This window comes from the organism of the source record quoted next, unplaced genomic scaffold, assembly GCF_019419815.1.
Source record: "Pyrus x bretschneideri cultivar Hongxiangsu unplaced genomic scaffold, Pyrus_bretschneideri_v1 Contig23, whole genome shotgun sequence".
Classification (NCBI taxonomy): domain Eukaryota; kingdom Viridiplantae; phylum Streptophyta; class Magnoliopsida; order Rosales; family Rosaceae; genus Pyrus; species Pyrus x bretschneideri.
Genome location: NW_025999535.1, coordinates 798773 through 818425, shown reverse-complemented (window position 1 = coordinate 818425; position 19653 = coordinate 798773). Strand labels below are relative to the sequence as shown.

Genomic DNA, 19653 nt, shown 5'->3' with positions numbered 1-19653 from the left:
GGCAAAAGAAAGTGGATACAAAGATTGGGTACATCCTTGGAGAAAAAGTTACTTGGAACACAGCCTCGTACACAAAGTGTTACAATAAATTTATTGAATTTTATTTTAAAATTAATCGCCATAATAAAATTTACTGAATTTTATTTTAGATGTATCCAACCAATTGTTTTGTAACACTTAGTATACCGAACCATATTCTCGGTACACTAAAAATCTCTCTGCATCCTTGAGAAAAACTTATTAAGGTGATTAATTACTAGCTACATCAAATAGAGAAATAAATCTAGTAATTGTTTAGAACACTATTCATGTCGTATAGAGTAAATTACAATTCCGGGCTCCTCCACGAGAAAGAGTGCAATTGTAATATGTACATATACACACACTTATATTTATATGTAATCCTCCATTTCTAATGCATTTCTTTACATTTGTCTAGTAAAGTAGCAATTGGTCATTCATGCTATGTATTTTGTCTACAAGTCTTTCTTCCTTCTTTTCATGGTCTACCCTTATTTATATGTTCTTTCTCTAGTGTAATATATTACTGATTGTGCTATAATTTTATTAATTCATGTATCATATTATTAATAGACAACATGTATTGGGGAAATTTAGAAATATAGCCATTATGAGAACCACCTAATGAAATATAGCTTATCTTTTCCAATTGTTATTAAATTAATCAAAATTAAAGTGAAAACAACTTAACTGCCCTTAAGTTAAAACTCTCTTCTCCTCCTATCTTTGGTGTTCGTCTCCTATGCTCAAATTAAGAGTAAATTGTAGCAATGGTTCATCAACTTTAATTAAATTAGAGCAATAATCCCTCAACTAAAAATTCATTACCATTGATCCCTCTACTCATCAAAATGTGGTTATGATCATTTTCGTCAACTTTGTTAGAATTTTGTCAAAATAAGTTATGTTAGAATGATCATTGCTACAATTGGTGTCCCTCCAATCATAAAAAACATGTAGCTATGATCATTTTCGTCAAGTTTATTAGAATTTTGTCAAAATGAGTTATGTTGGAAGGACCATTGCTACAATTGGGGGATCATTGCTCCAATTATGTTAAAATTGAGGAATCATTTCTCCAGTTGAATTAAAGTTGAAGGACCAATGTTAATGAATTTTTAGTTAAAAAATCATTGCTCCAAGTGAGTTAGAGTTAAAAACCATTGCTATAATTTACTCTCGAATTAATTCTTGGCACATTTCCCAATCCATCTTCCCAAATCGATTCACCAGAAACAAACAACTGAAAAACAAATCGAACCAAACATAAATTATGTTACTCATCTCTCAAAACCCCAGAGTATACCCAAATTCAATGTCATTTTCCGTCCTTTTTGTCCCATCATTTCTCATACAAATTCGAATTCCGATGGCCGGAACCCTATTCTCGAAGCTCTCCGACGACGTCATTCTAAATATCCTTTTCAAGCTCGACGGGGACCCGTGAAACTGGGCTCGGCTCGCCTGCTCATTCACCAAGTTTTCCTCCATGATTGGAAGACCAAATGCTACAAGGTCATCCCTTCCGTCGTCTCCGATCTCCTTGGCAACTCCTCAAAGCCTCCTGGCAACTAGGCCGCCCTTCACAAGCTCGCTGTCTGCTGCCCCGACCTCCTCAACTCCGGCGTTCTCTTCGAGAACTCCGATTTTGGGATCGAGCGCGAGCTCGGTCCCAACGAGAATTAGTGGAGATAGGCACATCCACAAAAACGGCACCCTTACGACGCCGTACGTGCCCCAATTCTACCCAATTAAAAAAAACCCCTAGGTAGATGGAGAAGGGAGAGTTTTAACTTAAGGGTAATTAAGTCTTTTTCACTTTAATTTGGTTAATTTTTCAACAACTCAAAAAATAGGTTTTTTTTGTTTTTTTTAAACAAACGATATTAACTACACTAAGGAGGAGGTGGTGAGCTTAGCCTCACAATGTGCTAGCAATAATATGGTTCAAACTCGCATTTGGTGAGAATCGAACCTAAGACCTCTCCCTTACAAGTGAAAAACAAATAATTCTCAATGTGGCTATATTTCCTAGTATATTATGCTTTATATTATTTATAATAATAAAAATATATACACCTAAAAGTTAATGTTGGTACCACAAGATTCCATGGTTAAGGATTGTAGCGTTACCTTACAACAAAGTGCACAATTTCTGATTATAATATGTATACAGTGATTACGGTAGTAAAATATCTTAAACCACTATCGTTTTGAACAGAACTAAAGTTAAGTGGGATTTTTATTCAACATTTGATGAGTACTTATTTTAATAGTCACTGATAATTAAACTACGATTTACTATCTAATAGATGATTAAAAAGTAAATATAAAAGTTGCAAAAATGCCAACTTTTAATACGTACATTGTGGTGGCCGGCAAAAGTTGAGACCCTTCGTAAAGAAAAAGCAGAATGTGCCATCTCTTTAGCACGTGTTGAGTTGGGGACTCAGCTAGGTGTCACATGGAGAACTCATGAACCACATGCCTCTGTCAGATTTACTGGTTTGGGAGGAGATTCCATGAAGTACGAGTTTTCTTTTATTTCCATAATCTCAATTAGATATTTCAAGGAAATTTTTCCAAGGTCAAGAGTGTCGGGGGGGAAAAATACATTTTATATTATCAAAACTAAAGGGTGATTATAAACTAAAGGGTGAGTAAGTAGGTTAAATTTTACAATGGACTAATTATAATAATTTGATTTGAATTTATTTTTGATGAGATTGAAACTAAGCTTTCACTTATAAGTGAAAAAAAATATGATTAAATCATAATACTAAGTGGTAATTAAAAAGAAAAAAAAAATCAAAGTATCAAAAGCTCACGAAAGCACTAAAGCAATTTCCACGAGTGAGAAGTGTGTGTGTCTGTGTGTGTGTGTATATATGTATATATATTTGTTATATTTAAAGGTTTTTGTTTTTTAATAGCGTAACATACTTCACTCTACTGACTCTCATCACTAAATTAACTCTAGTTGCTTATGAAGTCAATGCATTTGCCTTGAATGGCATTTTTGTAATTTTATATTTTAAATTTATAAACATCGTAATATTTGAGGATGGGTCGTTACACTAATTTTCCGCAGAAAGTCCGTTACTTTCCCAACAAAAATCATTCTTTTTGCTAATCAAAGAATTGGAATGCAAGGATTGTCTTTGTAAGTAAAACATTTCTCCATAATTTATTGTGTCTCTGGCTTTTTCTCTCATTTTCTCTCGTAATTTAGCTTAAAATAGTAATATCGCTCATAGCTGCTTGCTCCTTCCCATAACACAACCCTAAATCTACAATTTTCGTACTTGTTAACCCTTCACTCTAGCTTGGGATTGGTGGTAGCCCCTTTTTCCCTCCCCTCTTCCTAGCCCTTTCTTCTTTCCTCTTTTCAATGATCCTTACTCCCTATCACCTAATGGACCTACCTTCTCCTCACCGTCAATGTCCGTCTTTTAATTTTAGGGTTATTCGATTTGCTTAACACGTATGAATTCTTGTCCCTCTATTACTAAACTGCCTTTAAATTTTTGTTTATTATTAATTTTTATTTAATTTTACTATACTGCCCGTGAATTTGTATTTTCTATTAAACTTGGGGAGATTTTATTTGCATCCATACTAATTGTGAAACTCTTTTTTATGAGAGAGTCTCCTTAGCATTTTTCTTTTTTGGGTAAATCTCAGTTTACTATCCTCAAGTTTCGTAGTTTTCAACATTTGATACATGAAGTTTTTTTGTCCCAGAGACCTAAAGTGTTAATTTTGGGACAGTCTCATACCTCCGTTAATTTGGCTGTTAAGTCTCCCGTTAACTGTTAACGTGACGTCCATGTGGACAATGACTAGGCACCAAATGTCATTAAGTCTCCCGTCTTCTACCTCTCTTCTTTCCTCTGCAACCCGTACCCTCCAATTCTCTCCTCTGCAACCCATACCTTCCCTTTTCTCATCTGCAACCCTCACCCTCCATTCTCTCATCTGCAACCCCCATTCATCATCCCTCCATTCTCTCCTCTGTAACCTACACCACCCTCCATCGTCTCCTCTGCAACCTACACCACCCTCTATCGTCTCCTCTGCAACCCACACCCACCTCTCCTACCTTACCTCATCCCCGCTCACTTCCTTCTTTCCTCTACGCCCCCCCAACACTCTATACCCAACCTACCTCCACCCTCTTCACCTCCCTTCTTTTCTCTCTCCTCCATCCTCTTCACCTCCACCCTTTGCAAAAACCCTAATCCCCAAAATCTGAGAAACACAAACATCTAGGTCACCATATGTTCTGCTTCTGTATTTCCCATCATTTTTTGGTCCTTCAACACCAACGCCTAGGTCACCAGCTACAATCAGGATGAAAGTTCAGTCCCCGTCCGTTGCAGCAACGCCGACAGGTCTCCTTCTTATTGCCGTGACCTCGGTTCCCCCTTTTTCTCAGGTAGTTGCTATCTGGTTCTCTTTTCTTTCCCCAATTCTAGAAGCGGTTCTATTTGTTCCTGATCAAATATTTGAAATTCTTAACTGGGTTTGGTTTTCGATGTCCTATCTCAGTAGGGTTTTCGTTTTGGTCACATTTCTGATTTGGGTTTTGTTTGTTTTGTGAAGTGCATTCAAATTTCTCCAATTAAGGTTATTCTTTTTCCACTCAATGTTTGAAATTCTCGACTGGGTTTGGTTTTAGGTTAAATTTCCCAAGGGTAAGGTGAAGAGGATGGAGGGTGGTGCAGGTTGTAGAAAAGAGCAGGGATATAAGGGGTACATGTTGCAAAAGAAAGAAGGGAGGGAGAGGGTGCCGGGGAGGGGGGTGAAAAAGGTGGAGGTGGGTCGGGTATAGGGTGTTGGGTAGAGGCAGAGGGAAGAATGGAGGGAGCGAGGGTGAGGTGAGGTAGGAGGGTGGTGCGGGTTGCAAAGGAGAGAATGGGGTACGGGTTACAGATGAAAGAAGGGAAAAAGGAGGTTAGGGGGAGGTAGAAGATGGGTAGATGTTTTTTTTTTTTTTTTTTTGAATTTTTAATTTCCATGTGGACTCCTTAATGACACATGGTGCCCAGTCATTGTCCACTTGGGCGCCAAATCATCAGTTAACGAGAGACTTAACAGGCAGACTAACGAATGCATAAGACTATCCCAAAATTAACACATTAGGTATAACTCTGGGACAAAAAAAATTCATGTACCAAATGTTGAAAACCACAAAACTTGAGGGTAGTAAACTGAGATTTACCCAAATTTTAATTTGGTACTACTCTCAGTCTCGATCCTTCATCTGTTAATAACAGTAAAATTGATAGTATTTGATTAAGTAAGTAAATTAGAACTTCGTTAAAAAAAAATTTATTACAAAGGAGTCCAAAGCCCAAGTAGAACGAAAAGGGATCCTCTCCGGATCTCTTCTTCCTAATTCACCAAATCAGGGGATCCGGGCCATTGAAATTTGATCCAACGGCTATAAACAAGAGCCCACTTTAAAAGTTATAAAAACTTTAACCATTGGATCAAATTTCAATGGTCTGGATCTCCTAATTTGGTGGATTAGGAGGAAGGGATCCGGAGAAGATCCTTTTCCAAGTAGAACTGCTAAACAAAGAAATAAATCAGCTTAGAGGCTGACACAAACAACTCGAGACCTAGCAACCCCAAAAATATCACTTAGAAGTAAACCAACAATTGAAGGAAGATGGTCATCCAATATAATACAGCCTAGGTCTAAAGACAAATTCAGTTTTTCCAAACCATCAGACAACATGTTCCTTTCCCTATAAATATGGCTTAAATGACATTAATCAAATTGAGAAATCAAGTGATGACATATGTTGGAGAATAGGGTCTATCATCAGTCATCTAACAAATTATATACGTTTAATATATAGAATTATCCACTGTTAATATCAACGAGGAATTTTGTGATAAAATCCAACACCTTACAATATGTTGTTAAGTTGGGAAATAACTAACTACTAAATAACTAAGCCTTCGAAAAATGGTGCATTGTCTCAAGTGATGAACTACTGAATATCGATCAGACTCTCGAAAAGTCATGCGTTAGCTCTAATATAATGACCTAACCAATTCCTAATGTGGGAATTGGTTTTCTTTGTGACCCCCTATGGAGCCACTCATGAGGAAGCGTGTTGGTGTATAAAATCTTACATCGGTCAGTCATATGACAAATATATACAATTAATATATGAGAGCTTTCACTCCTAATTTCACAGAGACCTTTCATGATAAAACCCAACAAGGAGTTGTCAGTCTTAATATCACCGAGACCTTTTGTGATAAAACTCCACACCTAACCATAAGTGATTAAGTTGGAATAACATCGATGATGTTGGTATTGAACCATGTTGAGCCTTAAAATTTATCATCATCCATATAAAAAATCCATAGATGCAAATCATGCAACAACACATTTAAAGAGTGACAAAATTAATTAAGTAGGTGCATCATTGGACAAACAACTCTGTCTCATGCCTCATGACATCTTAAATTTCCATCCATTGTCTCGCCTGTCTGCCTGTCTCAGATCTTGTATCATATCGATCGATCCTCTTTTCTTTTGGAGTTATCAAGGAACAAGAGGAGATGGTTTCTTTCAGATCGCAAATCTAATTAATATAAATTAGTACTTGACACTAGAGAACCCTAGAAACCCTAATAATTTATTCAGTCTCTCACTTCTCCCTTAGTTCGTCTCCAATTGCCAAGAAATCCTCACAAAATACTGCCATACAACTTCACATATTGGAGCTCAGTCATCCTCACGTGTGGGAAAATGATCCAAGCTCATTTGTATATATGTTAAAACCTTCGGCATGATCCAGACTTAATGGGGATGCTTAACGACAAATTAACCATGGAAGGATGAGCCGTGGCTGCTAAATTTACTGTGGTCCCCGGTGAAAAAGTATGCCCTCGGTTGTCAAAGAAAACCCTAGCTACCCATTGACTAACATAATTAGCCTCATGATGTACATGAGTGATGGCTAATGTGGGTTTTTTTTAAAGTAATTAAGAAAATAACTAGCTAGAGTATGCATATGTATCCATGGTTAATTAGATGACAAGCAGACAAACAGAGAGAGAGAGAGAGATTTACAGTAAGAGTACAAGATGTCTAATGCTCAACCAAACTGCATCATAAGTGCTAAAGAGTTGCATAAATAGGGTTTGATATCCAAGTCCAATATAATTAGTACTAATTACTTTGGTTCCAGGATTGATAATAAAACTTGAAAACATGGTTCTCAAACCTTAATTATGCATTCAATTTCTCATGTAGATTTTAGTCACATCAGTAATATGTAATCAAAACATGGCTTAACTAACAATTGCTGTCTTGAAAGAAAATTTCATTTTTATAAGGAAAAGCCCTACATGGCATTTATGTAGACTAACAAATAAAATTTTAACTCAGAGAGTTTTTTTTTTTTTTTTTTTTTTGGGTATCAAATATTGATGAAATGAGACTACAACCAAAGGTAAAACTATGGTGGATGAAGCTATGGGAGATTAAGTAAGCTGGATTACACATCAGGACACGTTCTCAGTCTGAATTTGCATCACTGCTCGGAGTAAAATTAACAACAAAGCATCAAAGTTTGTTTTGACAAATTTCAAAATTTGACAGGACAAAGCACCTTCGGATAGACTCTTCAAATTATTCTTTTCATATTCAAAGGAAGGCGAACGGGAAGGAGATAGATTTGAAAATAGTTTTAATCTAAACAACCAGATCGTACTCAAATGCAAACCAGTTCTCAAGAGAAAATGCATAGATATGATCTCCCAGTCTTTTTATTATATATTATCAGTAAGAAACCAAACCTAAAATCGAATTGAAACAACTGTTTTCCCCAAAGTAAAGATGGATCCATGTATAAAGCCCTAAGCATATCCAATTTCTTCCGTAATCAATCATAGCAGATCTAACTCGATCACACCAGAAAGATTGTGATCGGAACATGACTTAATTATCATCAAAATTGAGACGAGATTATGCACATTTGATTTTTGAGTAGATTTCATAATTAAGGGGCAAAAAAACTTAATGGCAGCTTGCACTAAAATCTGATGCTTAACTAATCAGATGCATATATGGTTGGTGATTCCAGTTTTTGTTGTGAGTTAGCACAAATGGGATGTTAGGGTTTCCATCACCCTATATATGACATAAATTAGGGGGAAAAGCATATCCAGATCCCATTCACTAACCCTAAGCTTGAATTTAGGTTGCGGACAAAATTGAGAAGGAAAGATTAGCAAGATAATCTATGTTCAAGATTTCACAAGTTATTTACTTCTTGATCACGACTTAGAAAATTAACAAGTAGGAATACAGCTCAAAATGTATATCTCATACAATCACCTGCAATAAACTTCATATTTGAATTCGCTATAAAAACCTTCATATATATATATATATATATATTTGAATTAAAAGACAAATAAGTCAGTGGATTAACTCCAATTTCTCATAATTCTTGACCTAATTACAGTCAACCGAAGAAGGAACCCAAGACTTTATGAGCACACATGATAACAAAAACCAAAAGCCTAAAATTAAACCTCCCCACTTAATTTTATATAGTCAGTACCTTCAACACATGAAATTTAATTAAGATCTAGTAGTACTAATTACTATATTAATTACCTCGCTTAATTCATATGATCAGTACTCAAAATCGCCGGGAGAGCGAGCTATTTCCCCTTTCCATATATGGAGGATTAGACATATCAGCTGCCGCTGTAGGAAATCTTGTCCTTGGTGGTGAAACTTCAGTTTTTTCCTCATTACTGTTAGCCTTACCTTGGTGAGCAGCCTTCTCACCTTCCAATTCTCTGTACCTATGCAAGTACCTCTTCAGCGGTTCTGCGTAATCATCGAATCCAAGAGTTGCCAGAGCCCAGCAAATGTCATCCCCATTCACTGTCTTGCGCTTCTCTTTGTGGCACTTGTCAGATGCTTCTCCAGTCACAAAACTTATGAACTCAGAAACACATTCTTGCATGGTTTCTTTGGCTTCTTTCGAGATTTTTGCATTTGGGGGCAAAATCTGCTTCATGATCCGCCCAACATTAGCAATTGGAAGCAACCGATCTTGTTCCTTGATGACCCCCTCTTGATTATGAAGATGGTGGTGATAATCACTAGAGACATTACCACTACCACCTGTGAAATTGTACTTAAACCCTTCTCTATCAGCTGATGAATTATTGTTTCCTATATTATCAACCATCTCTATATTATGAAATTTTGATCCTCTCAAACACAGACACGTCGCTACCTAGCTCCTCTTTCACTTGCTAATTACTTGGGCTGCTTTATATAGAACCTTAGATGTCCATACAGGCATACTTATGTACATATGCACCATATCATATCATATGATGACATGGCATGCCTCGACAAATACCTGGTCAGCACAACAGGCAATTCTCTATGTTCGTATAATTGGCTTCTCATTTGTTTATTCCCTAATCTCACTCTCTCCCTCTCAAGTGAGGAATTTTTATCTGTACTATGAACATTTGTTATGTGATGTATTATTTCACGTGTTATAATATGAGTGAGCGACAAAGTCGATATTTCCCATTTTTAGAGTATATTAATAATAAAAACATATACATCTGTCATAATTTGACTGAAATAATAATACCAAGTGTGTTAGAATACATCGAAAAATCTCTCCTTAGATCACTCTATGTTTAGAGTTTTTTTTTTTTTTGTGGATCACGAAGCGCTACTCCTAAGTAAAAGCGTTGGAGAATGGTGAAGGACTCAAACATATCAATTATGGAGAAAATGGTCCCCCCTTGGTCTTTCGTCGATCTGTTTGATTAAAGCTCAATAAGATTAACAACTAATAATTAGTCTTTAAATAATGAACTGAATTTGAATTTGTGAACAAAAGTCATGCACGTGTAGTTGTTGCACTACAGATACAAAGGAATTAAAACCTAAAAAGAATGGACTAATTGTAAATTATAAACCCCAGTGTTTGATTACCTACTGCTAGCTCTCTAATTAAGGTTTTTACATGAGATTAGGTCACTCTAACAACAGCAAAACATAGTTCTAATCAACTTTTTACGGTGACAGCCACGTCCAGGAATTCTGGATTGATTTACAACATGCATTGATAATTCGTTTGCCTAATAAGAGAACTATTATTGTTAGGTTATGTAGGGGTTGGCATGTGGCAGTTCGCGGTAGTTGATCTAGCTAGGGTTTTGGGTTTTATATAACCATGGATACAATTTACTTGGTGCAAATCAATTCACATGTCCTAATCTTGATTATTATGCTTAATGGAGAAACCTCCCCGCACCCACCCTTGTGAAAATGACTTAGTTATATATAATTTATTTGGTCTAGTCACTTTGCAAAGGTTCAATTATCTAATTATATTTTCATTTTATAATTACTAAGTTTCTTTTTAAGTATGCAACTTAGCGATAAGTATGGATGCTTAATTATAAATCTCAAAAATCAAAGAATCATCTGGAAAAGAAACAGGAAAGGAGGCAAAAGAGGGTCATGAAATTATTCGACGCTAAAGTCTTTTGCAATGAAATCTGATTCGTTTCGTTAAATTATGATAGACGTTAAACAGAATATTGAGCAAATTGTCTGTAACCATACATTTAATTTCTTTTTAACATATGTATTAGTGTTTTCAAATTGTCCTCGACAAATCATGAGAAAGAAACATGTATGACACTATTACTCATATGCATATGTTGAAGAACATCAAGTCATAATATATACTCAATTAATTAAATCTAAGTAGCCTATGAATGGAAAAACATGTGCAGTCAACGACAACACAAACCCGTTGATCTATGCAGGAAAACATTATGTGTTGCGGTTGTTCTAATAAAAAGTCATAGACACTTATCTTAACTTATGCAGTCACATTTCTCCATATAATCTTGATCGTGAGACGACCTAGTTGCCTGAAAGGGGATAACACTAATTTATAGATGAGCTGAGGTCTGTCTGAAGATGAAAAGGACAATAAACTTGCCAAATTGGGCATTTTATATATAAATTAGAGCCAGACATAGAGAAGGTTCAGACAGAAAAAACTAAGAAATTACACTTATTTATGACGTCCTTTGAAAATTAATTTGTAGGGTAAATTGGAAGCTAAGACTTACACAATATATCCCTTTCAGTTCCTGTCTGAATGATGTAATTTAGCTAGCTAATGAAGAAAATTCAAAACATTATGTAGTTCAGTATTTTTTTTTCTTTTTTCTTTTTTTATTTTTTTGAAAAACCTCAACAGTACAAGGAAAATTTATTGATATGAAAAAAAGAAGTTACACTTAATCAATGAATACACCTCACCCGTCATAAAGTAAGAAAACTAAAATACAAGAAAAATGGGACATAAACTTTACCTCTCTTGAAAAAGAAAATACAAGAAAAAGAGGGAGTGGACATAGGACTAAACCCCTTTAAAATAAAATTTAAAAGGTAAGAACATGCAAGACAAGTTGCAAAACAAAAAAAAGGAAAATCTAAAAAGATTAGGTAAAAAAGAAAATCACACATCAAGAAGGGAAGTCCAAAATGAAGTTGTATGCAATGTTTTAAATACATGAAAACACATTGAGTTAATTTGTTGTATGAAAAACATTATGAATTAATATATAAGCGTTTTGTTTACTACATTCTCAAACCTTTTAATTTGTGACTTTGTTGTTTGAGAATGCCCTCATCCATGCAGATCTCTAGCTTTGTCGTTGGCGACCAAGGAGGAGAAAAAGAACCAGAAACAAAACAAGATATCACTCTAAAAGAGTCACTTTCAAGCCATAAATTGTACCAATCTGCAGGAGCCAACTCCACAACAAGAATGACAACATAAAGCTTGTCTTTGATATGTGCGAAGCAGCCCAACTCCTTATAAATGTTTTAAAAACTTTTGATAACAAACGTTTCTTCACATCCTCACTGTCATTGCATGTACTGCTTCTTTAATTTTACAACTTACATTACTTCTTTGAGGATAGAACATATTGGATGGTGATAACAAAAGCTAAAACTTAATAAGGCTGCAACTTTTTACATGCATATTCGTAATTAAATGTATACTTCTTGAAATTAAAATTTAACAATGTCAAAAGAATATATCCCAGGCAATAATATATACCACCACATCTTTGTAAATATATATATATATATATATATATGTTCGTCCCATGGTTACTGCTAGTGGCAAAAAGGTGCTGCTTTTGGAGTTCAAGCTGAAACCAATGTTTCTGCTTCTTCCCGTACGATTTCTCAGCGTGAAACCACTGTTTAGAGAACATGAATATTTGTGGTTGTTCAATGAAAATATATACCTACTCTCAAATCTGGTTGATCAGCAGGCAGATCGTGCGAAAAAGTACAAGGATAAGGACACACACACTCATGGCTCTCATATCTTCCAAGTATGCTATTAGCTAGTCATTTTGGTTTTTATTAACTACCACGAAAACTAATTAGGCTTGAGAACCCTAATTCCAATATTTCTTACTTTTCCAGCACAATCATCATCCTTGCGTGATTATTTTGGGAACTCGGTGGGGTAGAACATACATTTCCCTCAATCAACTAATGATGTGAGATTAAGACGGTTCTAAGTTTTTAGAGGCTTAGTCAGAGGACAAAAATTAAGTGGACCTCAGAAAAATGCGCGTCGTATTGTCATATACAGTTTGGGGCCACACCTTCCTACTTTCGTTGGATTCTCCAATTTACTTGCTCTAGTGGGCATCTTTGTTGCTCCGATTAATTTTTAAAAAAAATTAGGGTTTTGGTACGTAAAGTACTGCCATTATATTTCCTGTTTCACAATTTTATGTATACTTTCTTTAGGTACCTTAACCAAAGCATGACTAATCACAAGAATTTAGGAAAATCAATATGAAGAAACAAACGAAATCGCACTCAACTTTTGTGATGGTAATTTTGACATTTCTCTTTTAATTATTCTCTTCAAAGCGTATATAAGTGACAAAAAAAATCACATAATTAACCAATATAATACACTCTTGAACCATTTTGACGAACATAATGGCCTAGTGTGTGTGTATGTGTGGCACCACTTTTTTTTACACATGTTTTTGTGGAGTTGACTTCGTAATGTATTTTAACAATCTGAACTGTCTTTCTTTTAGGTATTCCCTAGCTAAAAAATCATGTCTACCAAAAATCATCTCAATCTGAAACTATATGATTGTTGGATTAAGAGTTTAGAGTTTATTTGTGGAACTGCATTCATCCATTTTATTAACTACAAATAAATGTCTTAATGGCAAGGTTCTAAAAATCGCTAGGCATTAGTTGGGCGGCGGACAAAGGCCTATCGCCTAGGCGGCCCATGTGGATTTATGTAAATTTATTATATATCTTGTAAAGAAGTGCCTATTTACACCTAAAAAAATTATACTTGTATGGATAATAAAAGAATGGACTAAATTCTTCTTGTTCATGATCCTAGCGTTATATTGGACATAGACAAAATTATTTAACCTTGTTGTATCTAGTTTATTTCTTTTCTTTGTATATCCCCTCAAAAGTGCTCCAATTCGTTTCACTATTGGATGAACTTGTAGTAAATCCATCATTTGCAAATTTGGCGGCGGACAGGTTGGCGTCGCGCAACAAGACAAAGATGTGCAATGTCATATGGGTCAATAGACCTCCATCTTCATTGCTTTTTGTTTTAAATAATGATGGATTACCTTGTCCTCCTTGGACTTTTATAGTAGTGGAGGGGGTGATGCTCGAATTCGGTTCTAGCATCTTCACTCCTTAACCCCTTCGCTGCTTGGTTTTTTGTTGGTTAGTTGTTGCTAGCCTCGGTGTAGGCTTCTTGTAATGTTGTGGTTTCTTTGCCTTGGTAATATTATTCCCAATTTCCAAAAATAAATAAATAAATTTGAGGGATTTTGAAAATAAATGGTCATACGTGGCATTTAGGTACTGCAGAGTCCTTCTGTTTTGACGTCATGGTGAAAAAGTTAGAATGAACAATGTTGCAAATCCAACATTGTTTGTACAATAAATTATTATCTGATATTGGAACATAGGTACATGAATTTCGTATACCAAATCAAGAGAAGTATCTAACCGTCTCTTTTTTATAGTAATGTTTTTAAAACCTAATCTCGCTTTTTTTTTTTTTCTTTTTTTTTCTTTTTTTTTTGGTAAACACCTAATCTCTCTTTATGGCAAGTAAAATGGTCTTGTTATAGCTTCGAGAGATGGAGTCAATGTTGTTATATACTTCTGATGGACGAAATCCTGTGGTGGGGTTGATGAGTTTTTCTTTTTTTTGTCCTAATTTCTTTAAGGTTTTCTCAAGATTTCTCAATTTTAAGGGCGGAGCTAGGAATATTAATAAGGATGGGCTATGTTTTCCTTTTTGTTCAAGATAGGTTAATTTTGCTAGAAAGAAGTTTGTGCTAGTATTGAAATTAAAAGAAAACTAATGAAAAAAGGTTGAAAACTTTGAGTTTTAACAATAAGGACAAAATAAAAGGTAAAATGAATAGTACCATAATTGACTTTTTAGTGTAAAAATGTGGTTTTCGTTAAAGTGAACAGTATCGGGAACTTTTTGTTAAAGTTCCCTTGAATTAAACTACTTTTTTCATGCAATTTTTCAGAAATCCAAAATTAGCCCTAGGCCGCAGCTTACTCGAGCTAGCTACTACCTTGATCTTGTGCTCTTTGAATTGCAATTTCTCCTTTACTATTTGATATCGGATGGGAGTATTATGACTTTTCTCGAGTGCCAAATGACAACCCCAAAATAAAATTGAGTTTGTTTTAAATAAAATATAAAAAAAAAAAAATAAAAAGAAAAAAGAAAAAGAAAAAGAAACTACTATTATTACCCATTCATAGACAAGAAACAAAATTAAAAAACTTGACCAAGGGTGTTTTGGTAATTCAGTCAGTATAAATAGAAGCTTCGCCTTTATTTCTTTCTATTTGCTCTTTATTTCTTCTCGTTTTTTCTGTGCCTCTTCCTTTGCAAGTCCTCGAGATTTCAACTTCCTCTCTACATCCATGAAAGCTCAACTCTCTCGCCTCGTGTAAAAAGGTAAAATCTTTCTCTCTCTAAAACGCTTCTGTCATTCTCTCTCTCTCCATTTTCTTTAATTAATATATATATTCTGTATTTCTTTTCTTTCTTTGATATTCTTGTTTTCTTTGAAAAAATAGTTGACAATCGAGGTTAATGCAACAGGAGCATTTACCCAGGTTCATTTTTCTCACGTGGGTTTTAACGTGATCAACTGCTTCCATGGCCATGGAGGTTTTAGATAGTTTATGAGCAAATATTCTCTCTCTTCCAATCATTCTTTAGGAAAATTAATAAAAATAGTTTGAAAATTTTGAATTTTAACAATCATGGCAAAATAAAAAGTAAAGTGAATAGTATTGAATATATTGACTTTATAGCATAAAAATATGGTTTTTAGTTAAAATGAAAAGTACTGGAAGTTTTACGTTAAAACTCCCTCGTTCTTTTGCATGCTTTGCTCTCAAGCCTCGTTCTATTCTTATTTTGACAGTTTGTTTTTACTGTTTAATATGTATAACTCAATCTTGATGTTCTTATTTATATTTCTTTTAATTATTACTTCAAAATGAGTACTCGATAGCTATTTAGTTGATTTATTTTACTTGGGTTTCTTTAATTTTGCTCATTTTTCTTTAATGCTTGATACTAAAAGTATGATTCATTTTGCTGCATAAAGTTGTTTGCTGATCTGCATTTGCATAATTAGAAATTTTCTTATGGAAGCATGCTTGTTTTTCGGGATAGTGTTCTTTTCGTATTAGTTGCGGCTTGATTACCTAACTTCTGATTTAATCTGTGATGAACAATGCATATAATTATTAGATTCAGAGAGCTTATTGGCACCAAAATTGACAATGTTCTGGTTTTTTCGGGTTACTGCTCTTTTCGTATTTGGTTGTTGGTTGATTAGTCCATTTGCGATGAACAATGCATTTAAATTATTGAGTTCAGAGAGCTTTTTGGCACCAAAATTGAAAATTTTCTGATCCTGTTTCAGTAGATTTTGTAATAAAGGTACAAGCTTTTGATGTTTTTTTTTTTAATTGGGATGTTGCAATTAATACTTTGACGTAACAGACAGTCATGTAATTTCAAGTTTTTCTGTTCTGGCATATAGGTTTTTAGCATTTGGATGACTACATGGAGAATGTCACAGATAAATCTGCAGTACATCCACAGGTGGTTCCTCGAATCGGAAATGAGTATCAGGCGGATATTCCACCCTTGATTGCTAAATTCGAGCGGTTGGAGATTACAAACAAGCATGCTGATTCAGAAGTCCTTGATCTGTCATTTTCACTGGGATTACCTATCCCATGGAAACATTGTGAAGCTGGAAAGTTCAAGGGAAATGTAGAGTCTGTTGGAAGCAGTAAAGAAAATGAAATTTCAGAACTTGAAGTTAAACCTCGAAATGCTGTGTTGGGAGATGCAAAGGATGTCGAAGACTCTCAGATCAAACCTTGGAGCAAAATTGAGGAAGATAGTTTTCTCCTCGGTCTGTATATATTTGGGAAGAATCTTACTCTTGTGAAGCGATTTATTGGAAGTATGGATATGGGGGATGTACTGTATTTTTACTATGGAAAGTTCTATGGTTCTGATGGATATCGCAGATGGTCAAAGTGTAGGAAGTTAAAAGGTAACCCCTGTATACAAGGGGAAAAAGTGTTTACGGGGTGGAGGCAGAAGGAACTGTTATCAAGATTGTTTTCTCGTGTGTCCAAGGACTGCGAAGATATGCTGATGGAGGTAGTTATTTCAATGTTATTTTGCACTAGTTGTGTCCTTATCTGCTTGCAATGAGTGGGAAGATGAATCATCGTATAAGAATGCATCATTAGGTATCAGTGCAACTTTCATGTTTAGAATGCATTGTTCGTATAATTTTTCTTTGCTGACGTGCATACTTCTGGTGGCTTCTTGAATGTCATGTTCTTGTGTTAACTTCATGATATTGTTTCTGTTGTGATTTGCACTTGCAGCTAGATGCATGAGTATGGTAAGGAAAGCGTATGATCTGTTCCGAAAACCTAACAAGTTTCTATCTTTTGTGCAGAGTTCGAGATGTTTTGCAGGGGGAAAGATTTTATTTGAAGAATATATATTCAAGTTAAGGGACATTGTTGGCGTTTGTATGCTTATAGAAGCAGTAGGTATTGGAAAAGGGAAGCAAGACCTTACCGGCACTACTTTGAAGCCAACAAAGAACAGTCTTGCCATCTCTTTTCGTCCAGAAGTACCGATTGGAAAAGCCTGTTCCTCCCTTACAACGCCAGAGATCATCAAGTATCTAACAGGAGATTTAAAGTTGAGTAAAAAGCGGTCGAATGATCTTTTCTGGGAAGCTGTTTGGCCCCGTCTTTTAGCACGAGGATGGCATTCCGAGCAGCGTAATCTGTCTTTGGTGTTTATTGTACCTGGTATAGAGAAGTTTTCAAGGCGCCTTGTGAGAGGTAATCAGTACTTTGATTCTGTCCATGAGGTCTTGAAGAATGTGGCGTCTAACCCCGATATTCTTGAGCTTGATAATGAAGCAGCTAAAGGCAGAGAAGAGGAATCAGCTAAATTCAATGAAGTTGATATGTTAAATAAGCAACACCGTCATTACCTCCTTCCACACAGGAGCACAAATGGGGATATAGATCTAATGAAGTTTACAATTGTGGATACAAGTATGCTTCATGTAGCAGAAGCAGAACAATCGAAGGTACGAAAACTGAGGAGTTTGCCTGTTCAAACTGAAAGTATAAGTACTCCCTCCAATCCTTTTACTGAAACCGAACAAGATATATATGAAGAGTCAAAAGATGATGCAGAAGAAGAAAAAACTACCTCAAACCCCGCTGAGGATATAATTGACAGGACAACATTTCTCGACTCCTCAGATTGCGTAACTAGTATCCATGAATCTCAATGTTTAAATCTTCTCAATGACAAGTCTCCAAGCAAGGCAACGAATTATAACTGCATCCCCACGATGAAGTCAGACGATTTGAGATATTTGGCCCCTGAAAGAAAACAGAAGGATTTGACTGATTGTAATGATGGAGACTCAAGCTCCAGTGATGAAAATGTGTCTGTGGATAAGAAGCTAACTCCAGATGAGCCCCTTGTCGAATCAAACTTACATAGTTCGCGTGTAGGCCTGCACTCCGAAAAATCGCAATCTTGGATATGCATTGACTTGAACCTTCCTTATGTTCCAACAGATGCGGACATTGATAAACCCTTGATCAAGGACACAATGCAAAATAATGACAACGCAAGTGCGAACGGGTCAGCATTTGATTCATTTCTATCCAAAACAAGCGAGCAGCCTGAGCCACTGAAGCTTCCTGAACTGTTGACCAAGGACATGATGCAACATAATGACAACTCAGGTGCAAACAAGTCATCATTTGATTCATTTCTATCTGAGACAAGCCAGCTTGAGATACCGAAGCTTCCTGAACCAGTGATCAAGGATGTGGCACAAAGTAATGACGACTCAAGTGTGAAGAAGATAAGCAGTCTATCAGAAACAAGGAAGCAGCCTTTCATTAAGAGCCAGAGGCAGAGTACAAGGAACCGGCCATTGACCACAAAAGTGCAGGAAGCTCTTAAGCATGATCTCTTTACGACAAGGAGGAAGAGAAAGGGTGAGACATTACAAAATAAGTCAACAACACCAAGGTCTCAAAGAGCTCGGGGAAGCTCTATCGTTGGTGCAGCTTTTGATGATAGTGTTGTTGCTAATGCTGCAGACACAAGGATAGAAGATGAACATTCGGATAGAGGTTTGTAACATTGTATGTACAGCGAAAAATGCCAACCCGGTTAGAGCATTCGAATATTGCACAAGGAGGTCCCTTGAGGCAAATTCACTATTTGTTCAATGAGGTAGAGCAGATTGTTTGAGGTTGTGCTGAATGGGGCTGATCGGAAAAGGCGTTTCGCACCCGTATATGATCTCCTGGAATTCAAGATGTGAGTACAGAGTTGTCCGGTTTGACTCAATTTTCTGAAGCTTTTGAAGCTTCATCATGTAAATTGTACAAGTGAAATCATGAATGTGTTTTTTTTGTACCTAACTACTTGCTTCACAGAATATACAGACATCCACAAAAAGAAAAGCGGTGCTACAACTTCGTGGGCCGGGCCGAAATCTGATGTGCCTACCAATTTTTACTTGGGCCTAATACATCAATAGATTAAGCTGGGCTGGGTGGATATCAATTTTATAATCTAATCAAGATGGACTAGGCAACTTGGCCGAGTTCACAAGAAAATCTAAACCGTCGGGCTATCATCATATTGTGAATACAACACTTTGTTTAATGCGAGTCGCATTCTTAAACACCATGGTTCAAGAAAATAGTGGTCGCTTATTTTTTGATTTAATTTGGTGGTAGGTGATCGTTTAATTTTTGTTGTTGTACTCTCTTCTATCATTTGGTTAAGATCAAACGGTGGGTGACAGCAATTTCTTTGGACTTGGGGATTTCGGAGAATGGGACTCTGTATAATGTAGTGTGCTCCTCCGTGCTCCCCCATT

The 19653-nt window shown here is 35.8% G+C and overlaps 2 protein-coding genes across 3 annotated transcripts; one reads left to right on the top strand and one right to left on the bottom strand.

The window, feature by feature from the left end:
- Positions 1–8412: 8412 nt before the first annotated feature.
- Positions 8413–9569, bottom strand: LOC125477996 (nuclear transcription factor Y subunit B-5-like). Its single transcript, XM_048585581.1, has one exon. The coding sequence runs from the start codon at positions 9258–9260 to the stop codon at positions 8700–8702; it is 561 nt and encodes a 186-aa protein (XP_048441538.1). The 5' UTR covers positions 9261–9569; the 3' UTR covers positions 8413–8699.
- A 5043-nt stretch (positions 9570–14612) lies between these two features.
- LOC125477998 lies at positions 14613–19185 on the top strand. 2 transcript variants are annotated; one of them, XM_048585586.1, is made up of 3 exons: positions 14613–15131; positions 16234–16868; positions 17176–19185. In XM_048585586.1, the coding sequence occupies exons 2-3, from the start codon at positions 16257–16259 to the stop codon at positions 18901–18903; spliced, it is 2340 nt and encodes a 779-aa protein (XP_048441543.1). In that variant the 5' UTR covers positions 14613–15131; positions 16234–16256; the 3' UTR covers positions 18904–19185. The 2 variants fall into 2 exon arrangements, with proteins under 2 accessions (XP_048441543.1, XP_048441544.1); XM_048585587.1 differs by lacking the exon at positions 14613–15131 and having other exon boundaries at positions 15614–16868.
- The last annotated feature ends 468 nt before the right edge of the window (positions 19186–19653 follow it).

Coding starts and splice junctions, on each gene's coding strand:
- LOC125477996 (XM_048585581.1), bottom strand. CDS start 9,260: ATGGTTGATAATATAGGAAACAATAATTCATCAGCTGATAGAGAAGGG.
- LOC125477998 (XM_048585586.1), top strand. CDS start 16,257: ATGGAGAATGTCACAGATAAATCTGCAGTACATCCACAGGTGGTTCCT. Junction 16,869..17,175: donor GCGAAGATATGCTGATGGAG/GTAGTTATTTCA, acceptor TCTTTTGTGCAG/AGTTCGAGATGTTTTGCAGG.